The sequence below is a fragment of the Manacus candei genome, unplaced genomic scaffold, assembly GCF_025592945.1.
Source record: "Manacus candei isolate 608988 ecotype Guabito, Panama unplaced genomic scaffold, ASM2559294v1 h1tg000043l, whole genome shotgun sequence".
Taxonomy (NCBI): Eukaryota; Metazoa; Chordata; class Aves; order Passeriformes; family Pipridae; genus Manacus; species Manacus candei.
Window position 1 is genome coordinate 15,678,353 of NW_026138091.1, and position 14,618 is coordinate 15,692,970.

Consider the following 14,618-nt stretch of genomic DNA (forward strand, 5'->3'; position numbering starts at 1 on the left):
AAAGGCCCGTCACGCCGCGGTGACAGCCCGGCACCGCAGGGAACGGGGAAACCGAGCGCACCGGGCGGCGCCGGGCGGCCGGGGGACCCTTCTGGAGGTCTGAGCGCCCACGGAGCAGCTGCCGAGCCGGGGGGCGGGCGGGATGCAGGCAAGCTCCCACCCTGAGCCCAGCTCGGGGCTCCCCGTCGCTCTCACCGCCGGCCCCGGCGCGGCCCGCGGGGCGTGTCCCGGGCAGCCCCGCTCCGCCCCGGCCCGGGCCGGCGGGGCCGCCGCGGCGGACGGGGCAGGGCCGGGCCGGAGCCGCGGAGCGGCGGCAGCGCCATGGGGTTGGAGACGGAGAAGGTGGACACCCGCATCTTCATGGACGACGACAACTTCCCGCGGAGCGGCGGGCCCGTGCTCTCGGAGGCGGAGAAGTGCGCGGAGGACGAGCTGGACCGCGACCCCCACGGGATGAACGCCCACCTTCAGGTGCGGGCCGGGCCGGGGGCTGAAGGGGCCGGGGCCGGGTCTCGGGTCCACAGTGAGCGGGGGGTCCCCGGCGGGCTCCCCGCGCCCCAGCCCCGGGTGACGGCAAAGCCGCCTCTCGTTCCAGCTGGGGTTCGAGGATGTGATCGCGGAGCCCGAGCTCACCCACTCCTTCGACAGAGTCTGGATCTGCAGCCACGCTCTGTTTGAGCTCAGCAAGTACGTGATCTACAAACTCCTGACGCTGGTCCTTGCCATACCCCTGGCCCTGGTCGTGGGGATCATCTTCGCGGCGCTCAGCTGCCTGCACATCTGGTAAGCTCGTGTTGTGTCTGCCGACAGCTCCGCAGAGCTCTCCGCCTGTAGCATGCGTTACTGCCCAGCCAGCCATCTCCGTCTTTACAACCGGTAGTCAATCAGCTGCTTTATTTTTGAAGGGAGAGAAAAGAAAACAGTGTTTTCGCTGTGATTCAGTTCCCTGCCTTGCTTTTACCAGCAGTCCGTCATGACTATGTAAGCTCCTTGGGGCAGACAGCTCATATTGCCATTTGGATGGCACCTACAGCTATGCATTCCAGCCTCGGCTGGCTTCTGGAGTAATAGTAATGACTGCGGTTTTTTAAAAACTGAAGTACCTAATTTATTCAAAGGTTTATTTTAAATGAAAAGGTAGAAGTATTACTAACACCTGACATCTCTTTAGTACAGTTACCTCTTTCATTTTTTTCCTCACAGACTGAAGAAAGCTTTTGAGGGCCCAGTCTGCTCTTAGTGCCACAAAATGTACTGTCACTGTCTTGCATCTGGTACATGGCCATCTCTAGATGCAGTGCCCCAAAGCCCTTCCACCTAAGCAGAAAACCTGCTGAGATCAGAAAAGCTGCTTCTGGCCATGGCCCAAGTTCACAGACAAATACAGTGGCCCTCCAAGTCACAGCAACCTGATGTACTTTAAATATAATACACTGGCAAAATATTAGGGAAGAGTACCTAGAGACCACGAAGGGAGATGACTGTGGAGAAGGCAGAAAGGCAGGGAAAAGAATGAGATTGGGGAAAGAACTGAGAATCCAGCAGGCTGCAGAGGAAGGGATGATTGCATATACATGAGTTTTGGGCAAAGTCTCATTTGACTTGGGTAACACTGGAATCATGAAGAAGTTGTTAAGGAAAGCAAAATACAATACAGTGACTGGAAGCAAACTCAAAGCACTACAAATTGATTATCTGAACCATAGTGTCAATCTTGTGGATGTAGATTTCAGTTTATGAAAGTGGAATGGAAGTTTGGCTTGATGACATCATCATTACCCACTTTGAAAACCGATTAACTTGAATTTTGGAGCATAGTATTTGCATAATACCCAAAGGAGCTGTAATGCAGTTTAGAGCTGCCCACCTGTTACACCTCTGGTTCCCAAATTGTTATGAACAAACAGTGCATAGTGTGCCCAGATTTTTAGGTCTGTCAGCTGTCACTGTGCCATAGTGTACAGTGTGACTGCTTAAGGGTACAGTGAGTATATATGTTTCCAGTAGTGGGACATCTATGGAAAAATTCATCAGTGTCAAATTTATAAAAACTGTAGTACTTTATTGTGCTTCACAATGATCTTGTATCTGGGTTTCACAGGCTGGATACATAGACATGAGTTTCACTGATCCAGGACTGAGAGGTCAGTTTCTATTTATGCAAGTAGTCCCTAGTGACTGTCTCAGGAACTGTGGGTTCTCAATACATCTGAAATAGGACTGTCTGAATGTGGCACTTAATTTGAAAAGTTTCCCCTGACTTTCTGTGAACACCCTTGCCTCCTCAGCAACTTATTTTCTTTCCCTGCATTTGTTGTCACTACAGAAGGGATCTCTTCCTTTGATCTTCATTGCACCTGGGATGGGTGTGAAAGGATCATGTAATTCAGTAGTACTATCTACACCTTCTTGAGCCCCATCCAGTGCTACCATCCAAAGCCAGTAGTCTCATCTTCCCACAAACCCAAGCTGGATTTGTTTCAACACAGAAGTGGAACACACCAAAAATAAGTTGGCTTCTCTGCTCTCATTAGTGTTCCAGATTTCATGGGAGTAAGAAGTTCAACATTTCTGCATTTAAGAGGGTAGTGCAGGAGTAGTGCAGGTACAGAGGCCCTAAACACATTGTATTGGCTCCCTTGTAGCCCCATCGGGTCTGAAAAAAAAGTAACTTCTTGTTTTGTGGGTGAAAGGAAGGGAATTCCATTATAACTCCGTTTTCAGCTGTTTAAATGTCATGGGAAAACCCTGGGCACACCCTCCCAGAAGGCTGCCACTCACAGTCTCTGTGCCTCACATTCATCATCCAAACCAGTGAGATGATGATGATATCGCATAAGGGAGCCTTTCCTGAGGCTAAATTCAAAAGTGTTTCAACAACTTTTGGAAGTACTCAAGTACAAAGCTCTGTTGATTGTCACACATGTTGCAGTTGCATGATAAAATCCACAGAAGTCTGACTCAACATTTCTCATGCTCAAGAACACCTTGCATGTTGCCCCCTCATACCTGATGGTAAATGTTGTCTTTCACCAGAAAAATGATTGCTGTAGAAGGAAGCAAATATGTGAGTCTTCCTGAAGAGCAAAAAGGAAGCTGAGTAAGAAATACGTAATAATACTTTAATTTTTTCTGTTCCTGTTCTCAAACTGGCTTCTTGAGCCAGAATCTGCTTTTACACTACCTGGTAAAAGATACTTATGGGCTGAAACTGGGCCAGCTAGCAGGTTGGTGATCTATATATAAGCCAGTTCAAGGAAGTCTGCTTCAATTTTCCTTTGCAGATGACTGTCATTCTCACCCCAGACTATACATGGCAGAAATTTCCGGACTGAGCTTTAACACCTTTCTGTGAAAATTAGCAAGCTTTTAAATATGTCCTTAGATTTAGCTGTTAAGGTTATTGGGTTTTGAACATGAGCAGGACACTTCTGGTTTTTCAGGCAGCACATGCAAACCCATTATATTTATTATAGATCAGTGGCTGATTCTTGTTCCAAGCCACATACTTGCCACCTCTTGGAAATTAAAACTTGGATTTCATATATGCTTTTTTGTAGTCTTACCTGAATAGTTTTTGGGTATGTTGCATATTGACACTAGTAATCGGTGGTTCATTTGAGGATCCATAGCTTGAGTCTGGGATCTAAAATGGACTGTAAACCACAAGGACTCACACAGCTTTATACTCTTACCATCTTGGCTTGAGCTTCCATTCACAGTGCTGATATAGCCAGGGACTCCCATGCAGAGAAGCACATATGGACATGCATAATTTCTTACCTTTTTTTTATGCCACAACTTCCTTTACTTAACTTACTACTATCATACTCAACTCTAAAACCATCTCCCTACTGACTGCCTGAAATCAAAATAAATTATAGTGCAGCTATACCATGAAGACCTGGTGGTGTTGCACCTTATGACGTGGTGGTGTTGCCTTGATGCCTCTTCTTTGATGTCCAATACATATCCCTTGGTTTGTGAAGAGGAAGTAGGTGGATGTTCTCTTGCCTCCTTTATACTAATTTTATCTTTTCCGGTGTACCCAGGTCCTGGAATAGATAATGTTTGGTTATAATGCACTTCATATACTGCATAGGAGTTGTGAAAGACTTTGGTGCTTATCTGTTGCCTCACTCTTCCCAAGGGTTAATGGGACACAACAAGAAACTGTACAATTCTAGGTGATAGCCATCTTTTCGCAATGCTTGCTTGTATTGTAGAGCCATACAAGACTTCTAATTCAAAATCATGATGTAGTATGTGTGCATACTTGTAATTAGGTAGTTTAAGCACAGAAACATGTGGGATCTGAAAAACAGCATTAAGACATGTCTGAGGTTCCATTTTGAAAAACATTACAAGAGAAGATGTGGCTGTTCACTTTGAAGCAGGAATCTGAACTAACAGTGCGTGACTACTCCAACCTCATTGCCCAAGTATTTGACAAGTTGATTTTCCTTATTAGTGGGAGTTAAACTGTGCTCTGCCATTTCCAAGAGGTGTTTGGTTCTTGACAACATTCGCTCAGGAATTAGGAGGAAAAAAAAGAAATGTGAGTAAAAGTGAGAAAGTATGATTTTGTAAATGTCATGCCTTGAACAGAATGAAGACAAAATGGGATAGGATGGAAAAAAATGGGGTAATTTGCTTTTTTCAGTTCAACGGTTCCCAAAAGATACAATTCATTCTACTTAGTGAAAGGATGGGTGTTTTATAATAAATACATACATAGCAAAATTCAATGAGAGGTCATATAGGTAGCTGTCTTCAGCTTAGATGACAAATTCAACAGAGCTTTCACTTTCTTCCCAGGGCTGTACTACATGGTAACACTAGTAGTACCAGTATTTGGCATCAGTGTTGATATCCTTGGGATATGCTACCTTTAATTTCACTGTTAGACATTATTCAAGCAAGCAGTTACCACATCTGTGAATAGAAGTGCAGACTGGAGTAAACCCACAGCGTTGTGAGTAAAGAATGTGTATGTTATATTTGTCAGGTCACAAAACAAATACATGGCTTCTAATGGCATTTGGTTATTTATTTTTTGAGTGTGCCTGGTTACTCCACAGAAGACACATTGCACCCTCTGATGATTTGGAAATACTGCACCATAGAATAACCTGTCCCATGCAGAACAGGATGTGGACTTACATACATGTGAATACATATATACACACACTCATATTTTAAAAGCTAGAAAATACCTTTTACGGCTCTCTTGGCTGTAAAGGATTTTCTTCTCTGAGTAAAGGTGTTTGAGTAATTGTTGTCTAAGTAGATTGACTTTTATTTTAAAATTGAAAGTTATTTACATTAATTAGCTTTGGTTGCTATTATGTCTCATGTATCATCCCTGTGGAATTAGCCTACATTGGTTTTTGCATGCGTTTACCATATAATTGGATAGCAAGTGCTAAAAGATTATAAAGCATTACCAAAACATTTTAATGTTTGTTTTATTTAAAATTATCAATATAGGTTGAGTTCTGATACTGTGTGAATGAGCCCTACAGCAGTTGCAAGTAGTATGATCACTGCATTTCCAGCCTTCTACATCTTTCTATGAAACCTCTGCATAGTGTGGTGTCTGTTTAGTTTGTATTTTGTGTAATCCTGTCAACAGAGGGTCCAGTAGAAATGTCAGCTTCTCTGCTTCTCTCCAGTTCAGTTAGATTTTTAAAAAAAAGTCATGCCAAATTAATTTTAGATGACAGCAAAGGACAATGACATAACTGAAATGGAAAAGAGTTGAAGTCAACACAAGCTGAGTAGCCATTTCTGGCATTTTCCCTGTGTTGCTTGGAGAAATACCAATTATTTTTTTCCTTTGCATTACTGATGTTTATCAGCTGTATTCCAACAGGTGAAGGCCTGATTTTATTCTCTAGAAATCATCGATTCTATATGCAGTGGTATTATAGGTGGTTATAAAGCACATAGTTTACAGTGTTCGGTTGAAAACTAGAGACACATTATTCCAGTAACACCCACAGTTCTATATGGGGTGTATATTACTAGCTGTTTCAGCAGAGACAAAAGAGAAGGTTTTAGAAAAACTATTCTCGTTTAAATCCATCTGGGCTAGCTTAGACTGCAGCATGGACATACTAGTATATGGCTTGTATTGTGTGACAAAAGCTGAGAATCCAGTTAGATAAACAGTGAAAGTAATTAATTTTGACTCTGTGCATTTCTAACCTTCAACATTTTTGAATGGGTCAGGGGTTTTTTCTACACTGTTATTCTGAGAGGCACACAATGTAAATGCACAGTAGTTTTTTTTTATTTTTTTCAGACCTATGATGAAATAGTAAATTAAATATTTTCAATCATTCCCACCAAAGTAATTGAGAGTTATGCAGCAGAATTATGTTGATGCAAGATTGAGAATTTAAATTTTGAATGCAACGACAAACTAGAACAGAATTTATTATCTTTATCAAAAGAATCTATAGCTTCTTTTACCTAATTTAGGAAATAAATGTCTTCTATATGGCACAGAGATTCTTTTAAAACTTTGCTCTAGTACACTTCAGTATTACATAAGTTATTTATACATTTAATTTTTCTCCACCAAAGTAAGAACATCCAACTTAGTGAAATGACCAGGGGTTTAGGCTGGTAAATAATTAAGAAAGGAGAATAACTTAAAATAATGTGGTCAGTTATCATGTACCCACTTGGCCCTCGTGAGCTGCCCATAGGTGCAATTCAGGCTCACCTGCTTTGTTAGTGTGCTTGGCTAAAGGCACCACTAAAGACATTGCTTTGGAATTGGCACATATGGAGTGTTGCTTACCAGTTGCTTACCAGTGCTCAGGAGATGAAAGCACAATACTTTCAGGTATGCACCCTGAGTAAATACGATGATCTTTTCCCCTGACGAGGCATTTTGACCTCATTCTATGTTAATTTCTCACCCACAAATGAAAAAATTTACAGGATCAGCCCATTCTTCTGCAGTGCGGCATGTCTCTGTACTGTAGTAATCTGATGTAACTGGATATTGCTTTCCTTTTCTGTTTTATTGTAGCAACTTGTAACAGGGATGTTAGGTTGGCAGGATTGAGACACCAATGGTGATGTGCATGTGTGCCTGTGTATTTGTGTGTGGGGGAGAGAGACAGATAGGAGAAACACCAGAAGAGACAGCAGAGCAAGAACAGATTGTAAAGAGCACTGTTTTCAGTCAATCAAAGTGGGGAACATGGTGTTTCTGTCTAGCCCCAAAGACCCACATTCAGATATTACCAGAGCGCAAGTAAGTCTTTAGGAGATGAGTCTGCTCTTCAGCCACAGCTGATGGCAGCAGGGCTACAGCATATCATGTACACCAGCCCTGCCAGCAGCAGCGAGAGAACAGCAAAATATCATCATTCTAAAAGGCATGTAAAAAAATTTCTGACTAGGAAGCAGAGAGACGATGAAAAGAAAGCTGGTGTCTCCTGTACTGCACACAATTTATTCTGGCCTGAGGACCACATGCATCATGGTGCTTCTGCATGTGCAGGTATGAGGCTGTAAGCAAACAAAATTGATGGAGAAGGACTGCAAGAGAGTGAAATCAACTTGTTTAAATATTTTGAGTTATAAAATCACTTCCTTTGCCATAAGATGTCACACTTGTGTTTCATTATCCTTATTTCCCCCTGCTGTAGCAGCACCAATCTTCACATCTTTAATTTTCTCTTTTACAGGATTGTGGTGCCTTTTGTGAAAACCTGTCTCATGGTCTTGCCTTCAGTGCAAACTGTATGGAAGAGCCTGACAGATGTTTTTGCTGTACCGTTCTTTCAGAGCCTAGGCCGATGCTTTGCCATGGTTAATATACGCCTGGACCAAGAGTAAACATCAGGGATGTGACACTGCAGTAGTCAGGGCTGGTGTTATACTTCTTTGCTAACCTAACATACAAGCACTTACCCTTCATTCCAAAGAGTTAATTACAATGGCTGGTTTAAGTGGGAACATGATATTTTTATTAAAACTCATTTTTTATCAGGGAGATCCATTTAAGAATAAGTAGGCAGTTTTCATAGCTTGCTGTTTTAACAACAGTGGTTGCAGAGTATATTGGCAACACTTTATTTTAATGGTACATTGATTGCTAGATTACAGGAAAATTCTCATGGAGGTTTAACAGCCACCACAGTGATAATGATTGGCATTATTACTATAAATATTTCAATGAATAGGCTGTCATACCTTAGACAAAACTGATCTCTAGGGTTTCACATTGACTTTACTGCAGTTCCACCAGGGATCATTTTTGGCTTCACTGTGCAAAATGATAAACACAGTCCTCTGTTATCAGCAGTTAAAGTGAATGTGACTCATTGCATAAACATACAGGGAAAGGAACTGTTGTGTAATTCTCCTATATTGAAGGTGAGAGGGAAGCTCCCTAGAAGTTTATCATTTAAAATAAGGTGTTAGCTAATGATTTGTAACATCAGCTAATCTGTATATTTTATTTAATGAGAGGTTAACTTTGCTGTATATTTTGTACCTTTGTAAATTACACTTGATTGGTTTTCTTTGATGCATTATTTCTCTAGTATTTGAATTCTAACCAACTTATTAAGCAGCAAGAGTGAGATGCTGCAAAAAATAACTTTAGATTAAACTAACTTAATTAGATAACTTAAGTAAATTTTGTGCAATTCTAGTATATTAATTATAAATGATTGTGTGTAAAAGCAAAAATTATAAGTGTTTTCATACACAACTGTGCAAAAGAGCTGGAAATATCTGTTTATGAGAAATGGTTTTTATTAAAATGGGGTATAGTAAACGCAACCCTGCCTATTTCTGTATATTATTGGTGTGAACACTGTGATATTTAAAGCGACAGACACTATGTTAGTACTTTAAGTAGGTAGCAAGCTCTTAAAGAAGGCAAGTGAATGTAATTGGTATCCTTGTCTAATTCTCCTAACCTATTGACTTGACTCTCTGTGTTGCTTATTTACTACTTCAAAGCCTAACTCCCCCAAAAAAGCCTTTCTTTCTTCTGCACCTAGGCAGAATATGACATTTTAAATCAGAATAACAGAACGTATGCAGAGGTACCTTAAAATTACATTAGCCTTCTGATGGGCTTATGCTGCTGTTTCCTTTAAATACAGATGGTAAGTTGCAATTGTAAAATGTTTGTATGATTTAGAATGCTATTTTCTAAAATGATGTCTCAAATTTCTTATCAAACACAAGATATATAAATAAAACATCAACGGTTTCCCTTTTCGAGTTGATCTTTCTTTTTTTTCAGATTTATCAGCTTTAAAAAAAACTCTTAAAATGCCAAACAGCATAGAGTACTATGCAGTTCTTCCAAAATATGTGAGAGGTAAAAAAATGGATGAGCATGAATACAATTTCACTATTATCAACTGCATTTAACATGTTTATAGTAGAAAATTACGTATCTCTGTGTGTGATTAAGCCCATACAGAACGAGCGCTTTCTCTGAAGCAGGTCTCTGCAGAATTTTGGCAACATTCAAAAAAATGCTTAATTCTTTTTACAGGCACATGCTTTTTTTACAGATGAGCTACAGAATTGTCCTTTTCTTGCTTATTGGCCTATTGAAGCTAGCTGACACTGCATATTCTTCATACATTAAGAAAATCTTTGTATATTAAAAGTATTTTTAGCATTTATGACATTTATAGAGGGATTCATATGGCTTTCAAAAACTGGATCTTAATGATTAGTGCCCATGGAAACTTCCCTTGTTTTTTTTTATTCATCAAGAAGTTAGCTTGTTAAAAATGGAAATAACTGTTTTGAAAATAAAAATTGGCCAGGCTAGACTTGAACTCTTTTGAGAGTTATTTTCTTTTACAGTGTCCAAGGATTTTTACAAAGATATTTTCCACTGAAAAATGTCCCCTTGATGAATTCATTTAAAAGAAAATAAATCTATCAGTACCAGTTCTTATGTCTAAAAGGAGCCCTATAAAAGCCTAAAGTCCAGATATGAAGTTTTGAGAATGAGACCATTCCCCAGAGAAAAATGTATTATTTTCTGTTTTGTACTCTTGGATATATGCATTCTTAAATATGTTACTGAAGTCATTTGGCTCTGGCTACCTGAGACAGTTAAATAGAATGGCTTTGGTTAGTTCTTATTTTGATTTAGGCTTGTCATTAATTAGTCCTGTTCACCATTTCTCTAGCTGCTACAAGACAAGCAAACTTGTAATTAAATAATTAAAGCTGTTAGTTTCTTATAGACTTTATAGCTGTATCTTTCTCTGGAACAGATGTGCTTTTACTATAAGAAAATACAAAATGCACTGTTAGACTTCGGGTAAAATATTAGATGCTTGGCCATTACATTTAATTTATCTGTAAAAGGAGTGGAAGGAAGCATGAATATATACAGACTCTCCAATACTTAGGTGTGAATCTGCCCCGGGCAACTCTGGCTGGCAAGTATTCTCAGGATTTTGTGGATTTGACAGTTCTGACAGATATCCTGAAGCTCTGGCACAGTTGATACTGTGAATAGTTTACAGCACTGTTGGACAACAGGGACTGTATTGGCACTGGCACTGAACTGTGCACTTCGATGTAAGAGTAGGTTCCTTATGTTCATCTCCAAATTTTTTGAAATGTGGACAAACCGTCCCAGCTGATCTCTTAAAAGAAACTTACAAATGAGAATTTAGACAAGAAGGGAGTCCAGAAACTTGGTCTCATTGTCTGCAACAAATGTAGGAAAATTTACACCTGATTCGGGTCATCTACTTTGATGCATCTTCTCTATGGAATGTAGAAAATATAACTCTTAACAAGAGTAGACTTTACGTCATCGTGGTAGAGCTATTATAAATAATAAGACATTCCAAATCCAGCCTGTCTCTTGTTATTGCAGACCTTAGATCTACAGTCATGAGCTGGAGACTCAGTTCTGACATGCAAAATATTTCAGCATTTTGTTTTTCATGAAAATCACAACTAACATACAGAACTAACCCTGGATTTGTGTTTATGGGCTTTTTTCTTTTAATTCGCAAAGAAGTTTAACCTGCTTCCTTACAAGAGCTGTTTCCTAAAATCCTCCAAATCTGACTCTGGAGCATTTATACTTGTACCTTATGTTTCCCCACCCTACTTGTTCACCATATAAATTGAAATAAATTCTTAACAGAAACTTTAATGTATTAGTAAATGAAGAGCCTGTTCCCACCTATCTAAAAAGTTCACTTAGGCATTCACTGCCTAAAAAGTTCAGAACATCCCTGCAGCTCTGGGACCTCAGACCACACATTCGTATTTAGTGGAAGCCAAAGAATGGTAAGTCCCTTATTTTTACAGAGTGTGATCATTCCCCCACCTGCAGAGATAAAACTATTGTAGTTATTAACTCTCTTTTAAAAAGACGTGGAAAAATACATGTCTTTGGGTTTTTTTAAATAAAAATGCAAATGGAACAGGGTCAAACACCGGACATTTTACCAGTCTTGTTTGTTGTCTGTCTGTGCTCATAAAAATTACAGTTAAAGGCCTCCAGTGGGTATGCTGAACCAGCAGTTATGCATTAAAAATAAAGGTGCTTTCTTCATGCAGGGATTTACCAATTAAAGGTGAATTAATAAAGGCTAATTTTAGCCTGGTGATACTAATCTTCCTAAGCTTATTGCAACAAAAAGAAAATGTCTTCTGAGAGGCAATTCAGAGGATCTAAGATACGTTTCTGCTCTGAATCATCATCCAGAGAAGACACTCTGCATTGATTAATGCAAAATGTTGGGCTTGGCTTCACTTCTTTGCTACATTAATAGTTGTATTTGATGCAGAAGTTGGAAGGACTGATGGAAGCAACTAGAGCTTCATGTAAGTAGCAAGGCAGGTTCTTTTCTACATGCCTCTCTCACAACTTGAGGCCAAGAGTGAGTGTCACCTGTGTTAGATGTTTTGTCTGTTGCCCGGGTTCCCCCTCCAGCTGCAAGTGGGAGAAAGAAGGACCCCCTCACATAGCACTGAATCAAATCCTACTTTAGGCACTTAAATTGAATAAAATGTAGAGATTCACACTTTTATTTCAAACCTCAAGGAAAGCTTGTCTACTTTTCCAGCTGCCTCAGTTCAATAAGAGTGGCTTTTTTACGCCATGTACCTACCTCATCTTGCTTTACTTTACCCTATCAGAGCTAACACAATGCTACAACTATCAGATAGTGTTGACTATGAAATTCTTAGGTAACGAAGCTTGGTGACAATACATAAGCCTTAAGGAGTTGGTATTCAAGTCCCATTAATGAGACTAGTTCTCGCTAGTCTGATTTTTCTATAAAACACCTGAACACTTAATAATAAGGTAGAACCAACAGAATGGTTCAGAACAGTGTTGACATAGACCAGTGTTCATGGTCCAGCTCAGTAGTAAGGAATTAGATACTGAAAAGCGCTGAGAACAGAGTGACTTGATTTGCACAAGGTCTGACAGAACTAAAGCTTCCAATCCTTGCCTCTGCAGCCAAGGCAGTTACAAGGTATCTTGATCAAGACCTTCAAGGACTAGCTCTAATAAAATATGTACACACCTACAACAACAGGATTGACGTGAGAGAAAGCCAGGCATTTCAATCCAAAATTGTAATCCCTGCTCAGCTGCCACCCAAACAGGAACATGTCTGAACTCAGAAGGCACCTCCCTTTCGCATAACCCCTCTTAGTACCTACAGTTTTATTTTTGTCATGCCCAGAACTGCCCTTATTTGAGCAACTTGGCATCTTACATCTAAGCCCAGTCAGAATCCCAAAAGAAGGGAAGAGACTGCCTTAGACTCCTTAAAATACACTTACTGCACATCAGCATAATAAGGTACTTCCCGGAATATACTTTCCCAGGAGTGAGTCCATATGCATTGGCACATCTCAGGCAAAATTGATTTCAGGTTTCTGCAGTGTTGGTTTACTTCTTCTAGCCCTTAGGCTATTGTGAAATGTTTTATGGCAGCAGCACGTCCACATAAAATGAAATCACTCCTAGCTAGAGGTTGCGAGAAGGAAGGAATGCAAGAGGAGCTACCCATCTCTCCTGGGAAAACTATTCCTTTGATGCCAGAAACAAATAGGCCAAATAACAAATGCATACATGAAAGTGCAGACCTGTATATTAGGGGCAAGGGACACCTATCTCCAAGGAAAAGTTCTGATCCAGGGACTCACAATTTAAAATACAGAAATTCTGCAGAGAGTGGGGACAGGGTGACCATTGTGAGTTCTCCAGGACTACAAGTCTATAAATACTGGAATGAGGAATACATTGGCCTGCATGTTAAACCCATGCTAGGGCTTGTTACCAGGCAGCAGGGTGAGGACAGTAGGATGGCTCAGAAAAGTTCGATGCCAACAGTTCTGGCAGCTAAGGCTTTCATCCAGCAAAACATAAAAAAATGCACATAAAATTCTGTGATCAGGCAGTTGAACAGAAGATACGCAAAAAAGCAACGATCTTCCGCTCCTAAGCCTCAGGTTTGTAATTGCTCTGCATAAGGCAGGCTGCTAACGTACAGCCTCTGCTATCTGCAGCCTTGTTGCTGTTGAAACTATACATAAAGAAAACAGTTTCCCAGGACTGATTTTGATCTTGCTGACAGTGGAATATATCAGGAGTATTGCTAATACCATAACTGGAATAATTACACAAGCTTTAAAAAAAAGGGGAGTTGAGGATGGAGGAAGAAGGAGTGTTTGATACCAGACAAAGACACTCAGTGAGCAGTCATCCACATTCAGTTCAGTTTTTTGTGACTCATTTTCTGACACCACGAATTTTTTCCAACCTTTTTTTTTTTTGCACTGGCTTTTTGGAAGACATGTTTACTACCCATACTAAAACCTTTCCTCTTCTCAAAACAGAAAAAAAAACCAGATCATAACTCGCACACAAATTGCTCCAGGTATAGAGCAAGTTCTCAATTAAGGTAATCTCAAGGTTTGAAAGTTCAGTTAAAGCAAGACTTGGGAGCAATAAAAACTTTTTAAAATTAGATATGAAATGCCTAAGGCTAGTGTGATGGAGAAAGAAGAAAGGCAGTGAGGTGGCCAGTGTTCAGCAACTGACCTGGGCTACTAAAAGACATAGCAAAGCTCCATGAGAAGACTATTTGGGTGTCATTTCCAAGGCCAGGTTGGGTGTCTACAATCTCTAGCAATTTTAGGACACCCCTGGATAATCCATTCATAGGAACCGAGAAGGGAACAAGAGCCTTTGCACTTTCAGAAGTTCCCTGCAGGCTCTTACCAGGCCCTTTCCCCCTGAGTTATACTCTTATTTTGAACGTAATAGGAACTCCTTGTAGAACTCCTGTGTGCACCCACGCCAAGTCTCTGGCTGCTAAGTTTGTGTGCATTTCTCATACAGCCGTGCTAGAGGCAAGGGGCCATGGCTCCATCCCTCTCCACCTCTGAAGGTGTAACTTGCTCACTCTTACAGCTTGATAGTATCCATGTCATTTTCTCTGTAGGCTGTCTCCTTGATATTTCTTCAGCTCAAGAAAACACCGCTAAGTTTCATCAGATGTGATGGGTCATTTCACTTTGTATGCAGCCTATTCCAGAATTCATCTCATAAAACTTATAAATTCCAC

The 14,618-nt window shown here is 40.5% G+C and overlaps 1 protein-coding gene across 1 annotated transcript; it reads left to right on the forward strand.

Moving 5' to 3' along the window:
• The first annotated feature begins 270 nt into the window (after window positions 1-270).
• Window positions 271-9,258, forward strand: CAV2 (caveolin 2). Its single transcript, XM_051795603.1, has 3 exons — window positions 271-471; window positions 596-783; window positions 7,710-9,258. The coding sequence occupies exons 1-3, from the start codon at window positions 322-324 to the stop codon at window positions 7,858-7,860; spliced, it is 489 nt and encodes a 162-aa protein (XP_051651563.1). The 5' UTR covers window positions 271-321; the 3' UTR covers window positions 7,861-9,258.
• Window positions 9,259-14,618: the final 5,360 nt, after the last annotated feature.

Bases quoted from the DNA above. Each gene is read 5' to 3' on its own strand.
- CAV2 (XM_051795603.1), top strand. From the start codon at position 322: ATGGGGTTGGAGACGGAGAAGGTGGACACCCGCATCTTCATGGACGAC. The intron at 472-595 runs GTGCGGGCCGGG...CTCTCGTTCCAG, and splicing joins GGATGAACGCCCACCTTCAG to CTGGGGTTCGAGGATGTGAT. The intron at 784-7,709 runs GTAAGCTCGTGT...TCTCTTTTACAG, and splicing joins CTCAGCTGCCTGCACATCTG to GATTGTGGTGCCTTTTGTGA.